The 17,825-nt window shown below is 33.2% G+C and overlaps 1 protein-coding gene across 2 annotated transcripts; it reads right to left on the bottom strand.

Moving 5' to 3' along the window:
* Positions 1-1,697: 1,697 nt before the first annotated feature.
* LOC116118012 (protein FAR1-RELATED SEQUENCE 6-like) lies at positions 1,698-4,970 on the bottom strand. 2 transcript variants are annotated; one of them, XM_031404000.1, is made up of 3 exons: positions 4,908-4,970; positions 2,678-3,570; positions 1,773-2,274 (listed from the first exon to the last, which is right to left on the bottom strand). In XM_031404000.1, the coding sequence occupies exons 2-3, from the start codon at positions 3,408-3,410 to the stop codon at positions 2,183-2,185; spliced, it is 825 nt and encodes a 274-aa protein (XP_031259860.1). In that variant the 5' UTR covers positions 3,411-3,570; positions 4,908-4,970; the 3' UTR covers positions 1,773-2,182. The 2 variants fall into 2 exon arrangements, with proteins under 2 accessions (XP_031259859.1, XP_031259860.1); XM_031403999.1 differs by having other exon boundaries at positions 1,698-3,570.
* Between the last annotated feature and the right edge of the window lie 12,855 nt (positions 4,971-17,825).

The raw sequence follows: 17,825 nt of genomic DNA, 5'->3' as shown, positions 1-17,825 counted from the left end.
TTCATTTATTTAACTTTCATGTCTAAAATTATTATAAATGTTAGTTTAGTTTATATCGGGCTTATAATTTATTTGTTGTATTTTTTTTTTAATCAAGTAATAATATATTGTTGTTTTGAAATAGCATAGAAAAATATTTCAAAAGGAAGTGAACAATGATCTCATCATCTTAACAAGAGAAAACTATTGATGATTCAAGAAAAAACGTGAATGTTGATTTGCGAGATCTTCCTATGAATCCAGGTTTACGTCCCCGAATCTTAGATTATGATCCTAGTATTCAAGATCAAATGCGAAGAGTATATTTGAAAAAGAGTCTTTGTCAACTTAAAGGCCATGTGTTTCCTTTTAGAGATTTTGGTGGATTTTCAAGAAGATTTTTTATTTCTTGGTTTAATGAATTTGATCAATGGTTGGAATATAGTATAACAAAAGATGGAGGATTTTGTCTTTGTTGCTATCTTTCTACGTTAAATGTTGGTGATAAATGGGGTTTTGTCTTTGTTGTTATCTTTTTAGGTTAAATGTTGGTGATAAAGGGGGTGGTGATCACTTTGTTGGTCAAGAGTTTTCAAATTGGAAAAAAAAAGAAAGATTGAATGTTCATGCTAAAGGTGCTGCTCATAACCAAGCTCGAAGAATGTGTGAATAATTATTGAATCAAGACCAAAACATTTAGACATTTTTTGATAGACACACTTCTAAAGCACGAATTGAGTACCGAACACAGTTAATTGTGTTGGTCTGAATGTGTAGCATTTAAACGAGTTTGATACTCAAGTCGTGCTTTAAAAGAGTGTTTGTAAAAAAATGTTTGAATGTGTTGGTCTTGATTCACATTCAGACCATCACAATTGACTGTGTTCGATACTCAATTCGTGCTTTAGAAGAGTGTCTATCAAAAAAGGTATGAATGTGTTGGTCTTGATTTAATAATGATTCATACGTTCTTTGAGCTTAATTATGAGCAACACTTCTCGCATGAACATTCAATCTTTCTTTCTTTTTCCAATTTGAAAACTCTTGACCAACAAAGTGATCACCACCCCTTTTATCACTAACATCTAACCTAAAAAGATAACAACAAAGACAAAATCCTACATCTTTCGCTATCCTATATTCCAACTATTGATCAAATTCATCAAACCAAGAAACAACAAATTTTCTTGAAAATCCATCAAAATCTCTAAAAGGAAACTCATGGCCTTTAGGTTGACAAGGACCACTTTTCAAACATACTCTTCGAATTTGATCTTGAATATTAGGATCATAATCTAAAATTTAGGGACGTAAACTTGGATCCATAGAAAGATCTCGCAAACCAACATCCACATTTTTTCTTGAATCATCAATATTTTCCTCTTGTTGAGATGATAAGATTATTGTTGACTTCTTTTTTAAATATCTCTTCATACTATGTCAAAACAACAATATATTATTACTTGATTAAAAAAAATGCAGTATATAATTCAGTATAAATTAAACTAACATTTATAATAATTTTAAATATGAAAGTTAAATAAATGAACTTAAATTGCAGCAAGAAATTAAACAAAAGCTTAAAATCAATAGTATTTCACAAAAATGCTTGATCTACAAGCCATTAAACCCGTCGGTAAACTATATGTAAATTCAACTAATTAACCCCTTAATTTCAATTGTATATCTTTCTTTAATCTCATATTCATGATCTGAAGTTACATATAATTCAAATAGCATAAATTCATTCTAATGTTATAAATCAAAACAACAAAAGAAATTTAATTCTAAAAACTTTAATTTTTTTTTTTCCAATAAGATTAATTTTTTTTTTTCCAATAAGATTAATTTTTTTTTTTATCGAGAGTTCTTGTCTTCTTGATACAAGAACAAGTCAACAACCCATTTCTTGCTTTTGCTTGACAGCTCAATAAATTAAAATACACTTATAAGATAAAAAGTAGTAGTCAGCCAAACACAAAACTACAGCAACATGCCAACAACCTCACCATTTATGCAGAAAAAAAATAAAATTCTACATGTGCTTGAAGAAACATAGTGAAAGCTAATCAAAATTACCCATGAGCACAACACTATAAAGAACATTCTAGAGAACTTAAAATGAAATTAATTAAACAAAACTCAATAATTGAATCAAGTAAAAAAATGAAATCAACAAATATTCTTACTCTTAAAAGAGATTCTAAAAGCAGCGGCTATTCTTCATTTGAGTGGTGGGGCACGCTGGGGTTGGGGAAGAGGAAAATAGGGATTGGAGAGATGGAGTGGAGCACGCTGGGCAAGAGAAAAAGTTGAGATTGGGGAAAAAAGGGGGAAAGATATTATTAGAGAAAGTCAAATTTTTTAATTAATTTAGTTTACCGTAATTTTATAATTTAGTTTTGTTATGGGGCAAAATTGAAAAAAATAAAAAATAAAACCCAAATGGGGTCACTTGACCCCATGTGACCCCATGTGGGTCTGCCGCTGATGTCTTCCCAAGATGTTTCAAATTCCTCAGGACACTCTCTAAGGCCACTCTAATTGCTTCATATTCAAACAATCCTTGTAACTTATTTGGAACATTTTGCATGATATGCGATAAGGAAAAACAAGATAAGCACTTGGGAAAACATCAGCAACACTAACAGCAACATGCATGCAAGCCACGCCCATGTATAAGATTCAATGGTCTCACCTGCAAGTAAACCACAGCCCAGTGACACTGATTGTCCATGGTGATTCATGCCAATAAATGAAACCAGAGGCACATCATATTTGTCTGCCAAGCATGTAGTGTCAATTGAAACTACATCACCAAAATACCTATATGCAACTCTTGACCTTGCATCAGTCCAGAATAGATTCCTCAAGCATCCTTTTTCATTTAGATCTGCCACATTAAAGAAGTTAGGATCCATCAACTGCAAGCGACAAAAGAAATTATGAACAGATTGGGCATCTCCTGGTTTAAGCTTCAATTTATTGGCATGGTCAACATTATTCCCAAATTCTCCGTTAACATCTACATTTCCATTTCCCTCAGCATCAATAATAACAGTTCGAAAAAGCCGAATTTTTTGTACCTCATCAGCACCATCTAACTGCAATGTTCTTTCGGTTCCAGGACCTATGTGCTTATGTGACTTATAAAACTTTCCACTTGCTGGGCTAAACAAGTGGTTGTGCTCAAGCTCGACTTCAATAATTCTCCACCTTTTATTTTCCATCAACCTGAACTTTATCATTGCTGGACAACCAGTCCTTGTTTCTGGTCTTGGGCGATTTGCTTCACTTTTCTTCTTGAAACCTGCACTATTGCAGCTAAGTTTTCCTCCGTATTTTTTCTTTACTTTTTCTGTACCATGTATTGCTAACTCTGACACCAAATCCTTGTTCTTTGGCATTGCAATTGTAGAAGTAATATACATCCTCCTACGTTTCAAACTCCATTCCAACTGCAGAAGGCAGGGGATTTTGGATTGTACCAGTTTGACCTACATATTCTGTCATTGCATAATCCCCAACAACCTCAAAATCATCAATATCATCATCACCTGTTGGCTCAGTGTTGAGAGAAACTTCATCCATCTGCAATACATGTAGGAGAAAGTGAGCTTTATAAAAAAAGAAAATAAAGAAAATGAATGCTGAAAAAATTGATATGAAGAAACTAGACATTTGCTTCTGCAAGGCTGCTTATTTATCTCAATATTTCACAAAATTAAAGGAATTTAAAAAAAGGTCTTTTAAAACTTGAGCTTTAATAATTTGAATCCATAATGATCACTTACACTTGTATTTATTTTTCCTCTATTTTCCTTTCTTGATCATACCAAAAATCATTTTTCCTCAATTTTCCTTTCTCAGTTATACCAAGGATCAAATTAACCACCAGAACACATAAATTTATGACATAAGAACTTGACTAGAAGAAACACAAAAGAATAGGCTAATCCACATTTGAATTTGGTCGTAAAAAGTTATTGAGTCATGCGTCAACATTTCTGCCTCAATGGTAAACAGAACAACCACAAACCACATACAGGCAATTTCATGTTGAACCACAGCCTACAATCAGCAAGGTTGCACTCAAGATTTTAAATATAAATCAAATAAAATCAACCCTTTTATATCACTTCTTGAAGCCTTCATTTACATAAAAAAATTGAAACACAGAAACGAAGACGAGGGGGCAAAAGAAATAACAAGACCAGTGTCACATCTATTTCTGTTATATCTTCAAGATAGGAATTCAGGATAAATAATTTGAAGTCGATACTGCATATTTTTCAAGTTACTCATCCTCTTACAATTTGGAGAGAAAATCTCTCTCTATTACCCTATTTCTCCTTCAAATCTTCTTTTATTTTATTTGATAAAACTTAACACAAGAACTTCAGCAGCCCACCTCATTTCTTTACAACCAAAGCTAAAGCCAAATGCATTTTAAAATGTTTCAAGAGTATTTTGTTTTTTTCCATAACAAAATTCAATACGAAGTATACAGCATCTACATTCAAGGAAATATCTCCTCTTAAGTAGCACAAGTTTCCTTCTTTTATCCAAACATCCCTTCATTTTGTAAGATTAAGCTCCACTCGCAAGCTAAAATACGTTTTAAAACCCTTGAAAATCAATCCCCAACACTCTTAAGCTCTTCAATTACGCCCTCATAGCAGTACACATTCCTTGGGCCAAACACCATTATTTTTTTTAATTATTAAAAATTGCTAATACACAGACCTTTACACTGAAACTCCATAAACATAGAAAAATCAAACTTCCACAATAAACATAGAAACATAAACAAAGTGGAACAAGAATTGAAACGATTTCTTTAAGCAAGTCACACTTCAACTCTTACACACATTCCATCGAACATTTATGAGATAAATGGAAAAACATAAAATTGAAATGAAACCCACCTCAGATTAATCAGTTCCGTCGAGCAAAGAAACGTTTCTCGAGATGGGATCGGGGCTTCCGCAGAATTCCAAAAGACTAAAGCCCTGTACTCAGCTAGGCACTGAAGTTGAAATTCGAGAACAGAAATTGAAACTTAAATTGTTCCTTGATTGCTTTTGATCGTTTTACAACTGCAGAAATCGGAAACCCAAAAGTATGACAACTTGATTTTTGATTCTGCAACTCCAAATATCTTATCGGCAGTCCCTAAAATTACTAATATTAAGATTGATTAGAACTGTAAAATGATTCTTAAGAACAGCGATTTCTAAAATATTATGTTTTTATAAAAAGATACATGAATAGAATATCAATTTGAAAAATTCTCCTTTATATACTGCTGCTCTTGTTAGATGACTAATTTACATTTAGATTTATTCAAGAATTATTATTTTTTTAATTTAAATAAAACTTGCTTTTAGAAAAAAAAAAAAAAAAATTATATACTTGCTTTCAATTTTTATACATTTTTATAAATCTAGATACATTAATCACTATGACATGTTATTTGTTTATTTTTTATTTTTTATGTGTGTGAATTTAATAAATTAAAAATACCTAAATGTTGTGTATTGTGGAAGGTTTTATTACAATATTAAAATTAATGCTCAATTATCCATCTATCATCGATGCCCTAAAGTTAACGACCTAATATGCTCTTCATTGGCCATCCCTATTAGGGATCGAGGTGATTCAAACATATCTTGCAGTGATCATCCTTATTAGTAACTGAGGTGATTCAAATTCAAGAACTCTAAAGTAATATACCTAAAAGTCTTTATCCAATCACTTAATCACCCAAGAGTGGTTTAATAAATTATTATTGAAGAATTCAATTAAAGATAAAAGTGGCATTAGTAGCAACATGCAACTCTTGACGTATATCTCAGGGATGAGGAAATAGTCGAAGGCCATGATTGTACAACATTTAAGTAAATTCCACATAAGAAAATTCCCCCCAATCAACCTTGCCTTGTTCATGAATGTTCAAGAAATTTATTCAACTATTTTACCTAATGCCCACTTACATGAATCAATGTTTATGTTAACACTGTGTGAAAAAACCTCATGCCAAATTGGTGGGGTTTCTTCTGCTATTACTAGTTTGACAATGTAAAGCTAATGACAAAGAGATTACATATGTAGCAATTAATATAGAGTGATTAGGCTCCAAGTTTGAAAAGCCATTTCATAGTTTTGTAAATAATATAATGTAACATTTGTCCTATTTATTGAGTTGAATTTTATATGAACTTATCCTTCAATTTTATTGTTATAGTTTGTGTATAAGAGTTTGTTCATTTAATATTTATTCAAAAGAAAAAAAAAAAAATTTAAAATCTTCTCCAAAATATCAATGTAGCTAAACATTAATCAAAATATGATGTGTTAATATAGAAATCCCTCCGGTATTACAGTTATTATAAGTTTTGAATAGATCAATATATATATATATATATATATATAGGTAAATGTGAATTAGATCATTTTTTTTTAATGATCCGGGTGTTTAGGTCAGCTTATACGCATCTTAACTAATTCCTTAGACCTTGAAACTATTAGTTGAGTAGAGCTCCAATGACTATCCTATTAGCAACCGATAATCAACTAATCCTTCGAGATCCTAGAACTACTGGCTGGGTAAACTGCAATGACTACCCTTATTAACAACCCATAGGATTTGAACTTAGGATCTTTTAAGTAATATACCCAAAGTCCTATTAAACTATTCAGCCACCTAGAGGTAGTTGAATTAAATCATTTTCTCTATTCAAGATTCTTAGAAAAAAAACATTTAACTCAAACTATAATTTAATTCACTGAATATGAAATAATTTCTGTTAAAAAAAAAAAAAAAAAAAAGATAGTGTCATTCCTACTGAAAGTACCTGTATGTGGGAGTTAAACATATTTTCATCCCTGAGGTTTGAAGAAAATACTTTGGTCCAGTAAAATCTGAAACTGCCATTATAGTCCCTGTATAATTAGAAAAAATTAAATACTAAATATAAGGGTATACTTGTCATTTTGCACTTTTTAAGAATAATAAAATAAAACTTTTTAATCTACAAAATTATAAAATAATTTTTAATAAAAAAATAAACAAATAAAGGACAATATTTAAATTTTTATATGAGAATCTTTTTTTAGTTTTGTTCTTGAAAGTAAGATTTTTATTTTACCAACCATCCCACAATTAGAAAGCTCTGACACCAAATTGATAGGTTCCTCTTCCAATAATCAATGAAACAAGAAAACAGCAGAAGAATAGCAAAAATGGCAGCCAAAAACAAGAGAGAAACCAATACACAGTAGAAGATTAGACTAGGCTTCGAGGGCTAGCTCGTTCTCTTCGTACGTAAATTCTCTCATGCATTATTTTATTCTCCAGCTACTCCCAGTCGTGTAACAAACTCTCCCTTGTTGTCCATGCATTAAACCCCCGCCTGCTGCTTATGGGAAACTTCTTTTAAACTTTTATCCACCACTTTCTACCTTATTTCTCCTTTCATACACCCTAGTTACCCTTGCCTTGTCGCGATATCAATTCGGACAGGTTTGTGTTCGAAGCATCTGAAGGTTAGATGAATGCGTGGAATTGAGTATAGGAAAGTGGAAAGTTCAATCTGTCCCTTTGCCTTTTTTATCTATCATGCTTGAAGCATAATTTATACGAACTTGAAATCTCAAATCATAATAATTTGGAATAATTGATGGTTCTTTTTACAAACAGTTGTTCTTAATTATTCACCGTTTTCTCTGTCCATGTGTAAATGTGAAATTAAAGCACAACAAGGCTCACCAAATAAAGCTTTTGCCATGTGAATATTATTCAACAAGTAGCAAATTACTTTGGTTATTTATGTAAACGGCTAGCCCCTAAAATTCTTAATTTGATCAATCTTATAGGCCGAGAAGTTAATTAAAAGTTAAACATTCATTTGCATTTTGAATGACTGCCTGGTTATTAAATACAAGTTGTTCAATATTTACTCGTTTTACTTTCCATATACAAAGCAAACGGGTTAGAAAATTATGTAGTTTTCCCTAACTACGTACACACCCAAATCTTTCGGAAAGTAACAAGTACACCCAAACGTTTGACATACATTAGTAAAAATTAACAGATGTGTATAATATTATACACAAATACCATTTTACCATCATTCGTGAATATACTAGTTTATAAGTAATTTAGAAAATCAAATCAGATAACCCCTTTGACCAACACAACTTCTAACCAATGTTTTGAAATTTGGATTAGGAGCCGTCAACCTCTCCGATTTGGTTCAGGTTCTACAGGGGTTTTTGCTAGATTTTAAACATATAGGGACTAATCAGTAAATTTTTAGGGGTACTTTATAATACTTCAAAATTTTAGGGATTACATTGTAATTTTGTGGACTTTTTTGTAGTAAATTAAAATTTTGGGGCTGGTTTGCAAATTTTTAAGGGTATGCTTGTAATATATTAAAATATTAGGGACTAAGTTAATTTTTTCAAAAAAAATTTGCTAATGTCAACCAACGACCTAGTCACTTTGCCGGTTTTGACTACGATTATGGTGCGTTTGGTTCGGAGAATGTTTTATTACTGTAAAGGTAGGATTACCATTGAGATAAATCACTTTGAAGATTACGGGGGAATGTTATACCAATATGTTTGATTAGATTAGTAGGTATAAATAATTAAGATGTTTGGTTGAGAGGAATAAAATATTATTGACAGAGGCTTTTACTGAATTGCCCTTCCTTTATAATATAATAATATTATTATTATTTAAGTAAATTACTGTTAACCCCCTATATTTGAAAATTTAGCTAAAACACCCTAACAACAAGTTTAAATTTTAACAAATACCCCCAACCACCCAAGACCACTGCCCGCCACTGGTGTCAGTCACCAAAACGGCGTACGATCAGTGAGATCTGGCTAGTTGTGCACTATTTTAGCTGTTTTTGGTCAGATCGAAGGTCGAAAACAACCAGATCACTATGGATCTAGAAAACAGCCAGATCCATAATGATCTGACTATTTTCAACCAGAACCACATCGATTTGGTGATTTTCGGCCAGATCGAAGGTCGAAAACAGCCAGATCGCCATGGATCTAGTCAGAAATGGTCATAAACGGCTAGATCTATTCTAGTCGTTTTCGGTCAAATTAACGACAATTTGGCCATTTTCAACCTTTGATTTGGTCGAGAACAACCAAATCAACGCAAGGCTAGTCAGATGCCACCGGTCATCCGTCAATTTGGTGACTATTGCCGGTGGCCGACAATGGTCTTTGGTGGTTGGGGATATTTTGTTAACTTGTAATATTTTTCTGGATGGAGTGTTTTATCTAACTTCTCAAATGTAACAGGTTTGGGTCGATTGTTATTTGGTAGACATTTAGGGCAATTGTGTCTGGAATGGTATTTAATTAAGGACATAAAATTAAGATTATCCCGATAATCTTTAAATAACACCCCCTAAGGTAGGGATGGGCACGGAGTAGCCCCGACCCGAACCCGAAAGCCCAAGGGCATTCCCTAATCCCGGCTTGCAGCTCATTCGGGGAATCCTCAAATAAAGCCTGTTTGGGGGTTTTGTGTCCTTATTACCATTTTCTCTAAATTATAATATACAATCCAAAAAGAAATTAAATCTATAATGTATATATTAAACATGAAGACCATACATCCACAAAGAAATTAAATATATAATGTACATATTAAACATAATGACCATCATTCTAAATTGATAATATATTACAATAGAAATGAAATAATGATTCAATGAGGGACCAAAAAAAAAAAAAAAAAAAAAATTTAAAATGATTTATTATAATCAATCAAAACACCAAATGATATACTCCACATATACAACATATATATTATGTATTAACATATGATTATAGATAATAACATATTATGTATAATGTATAACATATATATGTTACATACATTATACTTGTATACCATATATAATGTATAATGTATAATGTACAATGTATAATACATAATGTCAAATGTATACCATATATAATGTATAATATACAATGTATAATGTCGAATGTATAACTTTTGTTTCATAGCATTAACATATTATGTATAATGTATATATATATATTACAAATATTTATAATGATTTATTATATTTAATTTAGTTTTATTTATTACCTATTTGTATATGGTTTCATACAATACTTACACAATTATAATTTGTTATTGTATAATATATGATTGATTTTCAAATATTAAAATTAATATAGGTATATATGATTAATTTTTAATTATTAAAATTAATATAGGTATATATAATACATATGATTGACTTTTTAATATATATATATATGGGCTGGGGATTTTGGGGCGGGGTTGGGGCAGGGCAGGGCAAGACGTATCCCCACCCCGGCCCGTCCCCGAATTTTGGGATTAATTTTGGGCCCGATCTCGGCCCAAATCCCGAATGATTTGGGGAAACTCCTCCCTGTTCGGGCTGGGTCGGGGCGGGTCTTGCGGGGCTCGGTTTTATGCCCATCCCTACCCTGAGGTGGTAATCTAATTATCTCATATTTTGCCTATAATAATCACTATTGGTATTGAAAGATTATCAAAATCTTTTATTACTTGACAACCAAACAAGGGAATGTCCGGAATTAAAAATATGTTACCAGAGTTATCTTTCTAGAGCCCTAACCAAACACACCCTAAGGGTCTGCTTGGGAGTTTCAGGGTAGCGTTTATGAGAGTAAACCATCGTAGCGGTTTTGAGGGTAAACCACCGTAGCGGTTTTGAGGGGTTTTTAGTAGCGGTTTTTAAAACACCCAACCTGTGCTTGGGAGTTTATTTTCTAACGGTTCTGATAGTTTTTTAAAATGATAAATTTACATATATGCCCATAAAGTTAAAACACTCTCTTTTGCTGAATTAACTTTGATAAATACAAATAATGCCTACATTTTGGCTCAACTTTAAAACATTTGCTTAATTCAATTTTCACACAACAGCTTTTATTAACTTTATAATTAATTCAATTCCTACATCAAAAGTAAAACATGTGAGCCATAAGTAATATATTTAGCTCTTATATATTGTTTCGAAAGAATTATAAATTCTTCTTTTGTGAAGAAGTTCCATGTCAGCCCCGGATATTGAATTTCAATCAAGCTTGAATGGCCAGGAACCGAAAATGTGTTCAAGCATCAACAAAAGTCCAAAGCTCCCCCCAAACCTGGGACGCCCTTGCGCTGTATACCCATATTGCATGAAAAGCTACAATGACAAAGCCAAATTCACCATCCAAACTGTCAATCAAACAAATTATCCCCTAAACATAACTTGAATAAAAGTCTGACACCTACTGGGTACCATACCTAACCAAAGTTAAAAACTAAAATTCATTAATTCAAGTTAGTCAGCTAAGTTAAACATATATTTTTCTCGGTTCCAATATATTTTTTTTTTTTCAAAGAAGCAACTAGACGTTAAAGTTTTTCGAAATTTGATTTCATTTTCCCGGCAACCAACAGAGAATTTAGGTTCTCAATACCTCACGTTTAAGATACACTTTGCCTTGGAGACACCCGATTCCTCACTATCAAAACGATGTTTGACAGCATTCTCACTTTCTTCAACATGACAGCATTCAATGAAGCTTGATTTTGTGCTACCATGTTATCAATGTCCTCAACTGAAGTAGGCACTCTATATTGTTTTAAGATAAATGAGCTCTTTTTCTCTTCATCTCCCTAGGGGTGTCACCATCTTCCCCATTCCCTATCCTTTGCAAAGAGTTCCACAACTTGTCGTAGTTATATACAGGCTTGCTCCTCCATTCAACAGCACTAGGATTGACTATATAAAATACACACATGGTAAGTAACAATATATTTCTCCAACAACATATTTAAAGTGTATGTAAACAATTAAACATGACCCACCTCGATAAGTTTGTCCCACACTTCTGGTTCACCGTGCCATGTCAAAGTAGTTTTATCAATGCAAAACCACTCAATCCATCCTTAAAATTATCATGACAAGATGCCCATGATTTCTTGATAAATTTCATATGATTTGGATCTTTTCTTTCTCCCATATGATATTTGGAAACTCTTTCTTCATTGTTTGCAATATTTGGTCATGGGCTTGTGATGTAAGGTCCCCCCACCCTATTTCCTTGCACATGCTCATGCAAATAGGCATCAATGAGAAATCATCCATTGATTGGGTCCAGCGCATATTTGATTCTTTCTTCACCTTGTGGGCATCACTTTCCTGTAAGGCATAATTATCCAAAAAGAAAAAGTTTACAAACAAACATAATTTATATTAGGATTACAAATACAATACAAATGATCCAACTTATTATAAAGCAATAATAGCAAGTCACTACACCACATCACACCATTTACTGTTAAACCAAAAAAAAAAAAAAGTACATTGAAAAAGTACAACACAAATGTAATTGGCATTCAATGCTGGTTCAAATGATATGCTTCCCACATTGCATTTGCTATTGAGTCTCGAATTAACTCTCCTTTTCTTGCATCTTCGTGATTATCTAAATTAAGGGCATGGTTTGTATGCTCTATAGGTTCCGTAGCATTTTCTGCATCAACCTAGGCAATAAGACCTTCATCCGATCCACTCCCATGAAAAATTATGAACTATGCAACAAGCAGACACAATTAGTTTTAGTGTTTGAATGTTATACATCGATTCGTCCCACTTCCATAATGGGGAAACGTTTCTTGAGTACACCAAATGCTCTCTCTATTGCATTGCGCAATGAAGAGTGTCGTGATTGAAAAGCTCACGAGCATTTCTAGGAAGGTTTCGTTTGTGAGTACTCCTTAATGTGTAACGCCTCCCTGTAAGGGTGTGATGAGACCACTTCGAAGCATGAAACCCGCATCACAAGATAAAATTTTCCTACATTACCACGTTTATCGTCAACATAATAATTTCAAATGCAAAACAAACCAAATTTCAAACTAATACCTGTTGGAATTGAGTGGATAATCTCTTGTGGGGGGCATTTTTCATTATCCTAGAGTCAGAATTAGTTCCTTCCCACCCAGTCAACACTAGGTGAATTTCAAGTCAATGTGCAAGCAGCCAAAACATTCATATTTGGATATCCTTCCTACCATGGTACCTTGCAGCATGTACAACTGGTACTTTAACACGAATATACGTGCCATCTATTGCCCCAACACATCCTGTCATTATTTATCTATTTAGGTAAAAGTACTAGTATAAGTATTTAAAGTGTTTGCTTGCGTTGTATACCTTAAAGTTGGATAGAATCTACTATGGTTTTGTATTTAAGTGCACTTGGAGTCCATTTGGTTGTAAGAGGTATTTATCCTCTAACTCTATGATTGCTTCCAACACTTATGAAAGTGACGACTAACCGTCTCATCGGAGCGATGGAAAGCAATGAACATGCACTATGCCTAGTGTCTTGACCTATAATCCAAAGGAATTTAGCATGTTCTTCTTCAACTGTAGCTCGTTGAGTTGAACAAGCCCCCTTCCGTTGCTAAAATTCGACAAAATTCTACAAATGTTGCGGGACCCATTCGAATCAAATGTCTACCACTTGGTCCAGCAATACGTTGCATTATTTCATCCTGAATTCGCTCACTTTGCAAGCGTATTGCATATTAATTCTACTCAAACGTGAAGTAGTTCGTGCTGTGGGTTGTTGTGCTAAACACATCCAACTAGTAGTAAAACATCATAGAATATGATGTTACAAATGATAGCGTAACAATCAAATCATCATTATTTAAGTCATTATAGTCAGCCATCTAATAAATAAGAATGAGCACACACAAAAGAGTTATTATAAATTAAACGATTAAAAGAACAAAAGTATAGCAATATAATGTCCATATGAAACAACTTTCTTGCTGAAGTTGCTAAATCTCAATGGCCGAGGCATCACACAGTTTTTATACCATTGCAAAACTTCACCATGACTTGTTTAGTAGCCATACTTTGATCTGGATGTGAAGCAAGAGGTACATAAAGTATGGGCACAAGTGAAATGGGAATTGCATTGAATTTTTCCAATTGATCAATTAAGAAGATGGATGAATGAAATAAGGCAGACACGAAGGGGACCCCAAATCTGACCCTAAATTAGTATGGGCAGAGGCAGAGGCAGCTGCTCACTCACACAGTTTTTTTTTTTTAAACTTGGTTTAGTAGTGTTGATTAATTATTAATCTGCTACTATAATTGTTTCCCACCAAGAAAACAAATTTGGTGAATTAACTAACCTTGGCAGCACTGTGATCCATCTACACTATAAATTAATCATATCTGACTTCTTTTGCTTAATATCTGCATTAAGATTCAACTACATTTGGCCACTATTTACTCTTTAATTGAAATAAACAAGTCTGTTTTCTTTTCGATGTACAGTGTACAATAATTAATCTTTCTGTTGAAATACATGGCCATGTCCATTTAAATGGTAAATTAATCATGCCTATATTCAGATCCCGGTACGTATATGTGCAATGTGTTGCAATCCTTTTATTTGTACAACAAAGTGCAAACTATAAGATACTACATAATCACTGCAGAAACAATAATTGATATCTCCCCAAATGTCTTAGTCTTGGTTAACTCAATTGATAGCTCCACAAATGTCCAGTCTTGGTTAAACTCTACCCCACATAGCCCTTTTTGATCCAACACCAGTCTCTCTTCCATTGACTATTTCCATACATCTTCCATTGAAGCCATCTCATGTCCCCCACCTACTCTGCTAACCCCTCATCAAATTATCATCTCACAAACGTTAATCAAAACTGCACTGCCCAGAAAGTATATGAAGTAATATCAAACTCATAATCTTAATCAATGTGGGTCAGGACACATCCCTTCATACATGTAAAGACTAACAACAGTATAGGCCTAACATCTGAGTCTGAGAATATCTATTACACGCTTTTGGGTTGTTTGATTTAAGAATGACAGATCAACAGGTTTTGGGATTTCTTCCTACCAAGCAGTAATTCATACAAGAAAATACCAAACGTCCACCAATCAACAGCACTACCCATGACCATCTCCTCTTATTATCAAAGAAAAGCTAGTGAAATAATGAATCAACTCATAAACAGGCATCAAAATCCAATCATGACAATCACATTCAATAAAAGCAAAAGTAACGAATGATCAATCATGCAAATACATTGACAAATCCATAAAAGAAGCAAGAACCCAGATGGGAAATCACCTTATCTCGTGTAATTATTCTCTTGGTTGATGCCTAATTTACTGAAAGTGAGGAGAATCTAATACAAACCCAAATGAGTTGTGTGCGGCAAAGGGCTTTGTGTGCAACAAATTAAAACCATTCGTGTGCAGCAATGACAAATTTGAGAGATTTGTGTGCTAGAGAGAATCTACAGCAGCAACAGATTTGTAAAAGGGAGTGGAAAGGGGTTTTTTGAGGATAAAGGTTTTAAACTAGTGAAAACACCCCGATTTGGGGTGTTTTATAAACCCCTCAAAAATACACTACATTAATTTTGAGGGGTTTAAAAACCCCTCAAAACCAGCCTATTAAAAATCTGGCAAGTGGAGGTTTTTAAACACCTCAAAACCAGTCTAATTAAAAACCCCCCAAAACCAGTGAAAAAAAAACTCCCAAGCATACCCTTAATATTTTGAAGTTGATTTAAACCTCTCTCAAAATTGACCAAAACTTCTATTAAAATTTGTCAAAAACCTGTAAAGGCTGTCCCTAAAATTTGTAATATTTGTAAGAAAGAAAGGTTAAATAAAAAAAACAGATCTCATTTCCAATATTTCATTTCGTTTAAGTAATAAGTTGACATCAAACATTTCGGAACATCACTTTCAAAAATTAAGTTTAATGTTGTGATGGAATGCAGTAATTATATCCATGATCTTAGTTCTGAGATTATGCCTTACATTATGATGATGATATAAGCTTGATTCTTGTAAAACCGTTTCCTGATTACGGGTGATTATACATTCAATACAGATATTATTTGCCATACTTGCATTTACATTTTCTGTATAAATAAGACAGATTACATGTAAACAATACAATAAAAATATATATAGAAGTTTATCTTCTCTCTTCTTTCTCTTGGCATACTTCGGCTTCTCTTTACTATGCGCCACTTTTACTTATTTTTTTTTCATACATCAACAAACAACCTCACAAACCCATACTAAACCGAGAAAATTTAGCTGCCCGGTCCTCCCAAGTATGTATTTAAGAAAATGGCCTTGAAACTGTTCATCAATTTTTTTTATAATTTAGAGAAGATGACGTGGCATAGTTAGGATTAATTAAACACGTAAAAGGGGTTAAAATGAAAAGATTAAAACATATGTGGGCCGAATCAGAAATAATGAAAGTTTTCAAAATTTGAAATTTCGCAAAACAAGCCCCACTAACTATTCACCTCGCTTAATCGAAATTCATCAGTTGAAAACGCGATTTCTTGAACGAAAGGGAGACACGATTTTTTCCGATCGAACACCAATTGATTTGCACCCTAAATCAATTTCTTGAACCCTAAACCGAATACAGTCGCGATTTTCGGCGAAATAGTCGCGATTTTCGATCGATTTGTTGAACCCTAAAATCGATTTCCTTAACCGTAAACGAAAACTGTGCCATTTCCGGCGAATCAAATCATCATTATTTAAGTCATCATAGTCAGCCATCTAATAAATAAGAATGAGCACACAACAAAAGAGTTATTATCAAATTAAACGATTAAAAGAACAAAAAGTATAGCAATATAATGTCACATATGAAACAACTTTCTTGCTGAAGTTGGCTAAATCTCAATGGCTAGAGGCATCACACAGTTTTTATACCATTGCAAAAACTTTACCATGACTTGGTTTAGTAGCCATACTTTGATCTGGATGTGAAGCAAGAGAGTACATAAAGTATGGGCACAAGTGGAAATGGGAATTGCATTGAATTTTTCCAATTGATCAATTAAGAAGATGGATGAATGAAATAAGGCAGACACGAAGGGGACCCCAAATCTGAACCTAAAATTAGTATGGGCAGAGGCAGAGGCAGCTGCTCACTCACACAGTTTTTTTTTTTTAAACTTGGTTTAGTAGTGTTGATTAATTATTAATCTGCTACATAATAATTGTTTCCCACCAAGAAAAACAAATTTGGTGAATTAACTAACCTTGGCAGCACTGTGATCCATCTACACATATAAAATTAATCATATCTGACTTCTTTTGCTTAATATCTGCATTAAGATTCAACTACATTTGGCCACTATTTACTCTTTAATTGAAATAAACAAGTCTGTTTTCTTTTCGATGTATAGTGTACAATAATTAATCTTTCTGTTGAAATACATGGCCATGTCCATTTAAATGGTAAATTAATCATGCCTATATTCAGATCCCAGGTACTGATATATTGCCAATGTGTTGCAATCCTTTTATTTGTACAACAAAGTGCAAACTATAAGATACTACATAATCACTGCAGAAACAATAATTGATATCTCCCCAAATGTCTTAGTCTTGGTTAAACTCAATTGATAGCTCCACAAATGTCCAGTCTTGGTTAAACTCTACCCCACATAGCCCTTTTTGATCCAACACCTGTCTCTCTTCCATTGACTATTTCCATACATCTTCCATTGAAGCCATCTCATGTCACCCACCTACTCTGCTAACCCCTCATCAAATTATCATCTCACAAACGTTAATCAAAACTGCACTGCCCAGAAAGTATATGAAGTAATATCAAACTCATAATCTTAATCAATGTGGGTCAGGACACATCCCTTCATACATGTAAGACTAACAACAGTATAGGCCTAACATCTGAGTCTGAGAATATCT

Source organism: Pistacia vera, unplaced genomic scaffold (assembly GCF_008641045.1).
Source record: "Pistacia vera cultivar Batoury unplaced genomic scaffold, PisVer_v2 Contig829, whole genome shotgun sequence".
NCBI classification, from domain to species: Eukaryota; Viridiplantae; Streptophyta; class Magnoliopsida; order Sapindales; family Anacardiaceae; genus Pistacia; species Pistacia vera.
This window is presented reverse-complemented; position numbering and strand designations above follow the sequence as displayed.

Coding starts and splice junctions, on each gene's coding strand:
- LOC116118012 (XM_031403999.1), bottom strand. CDS start 3,410: ATGTATATTACTTCTACAATTGCAATGCCAAAGAACAAGGATTTGGTG.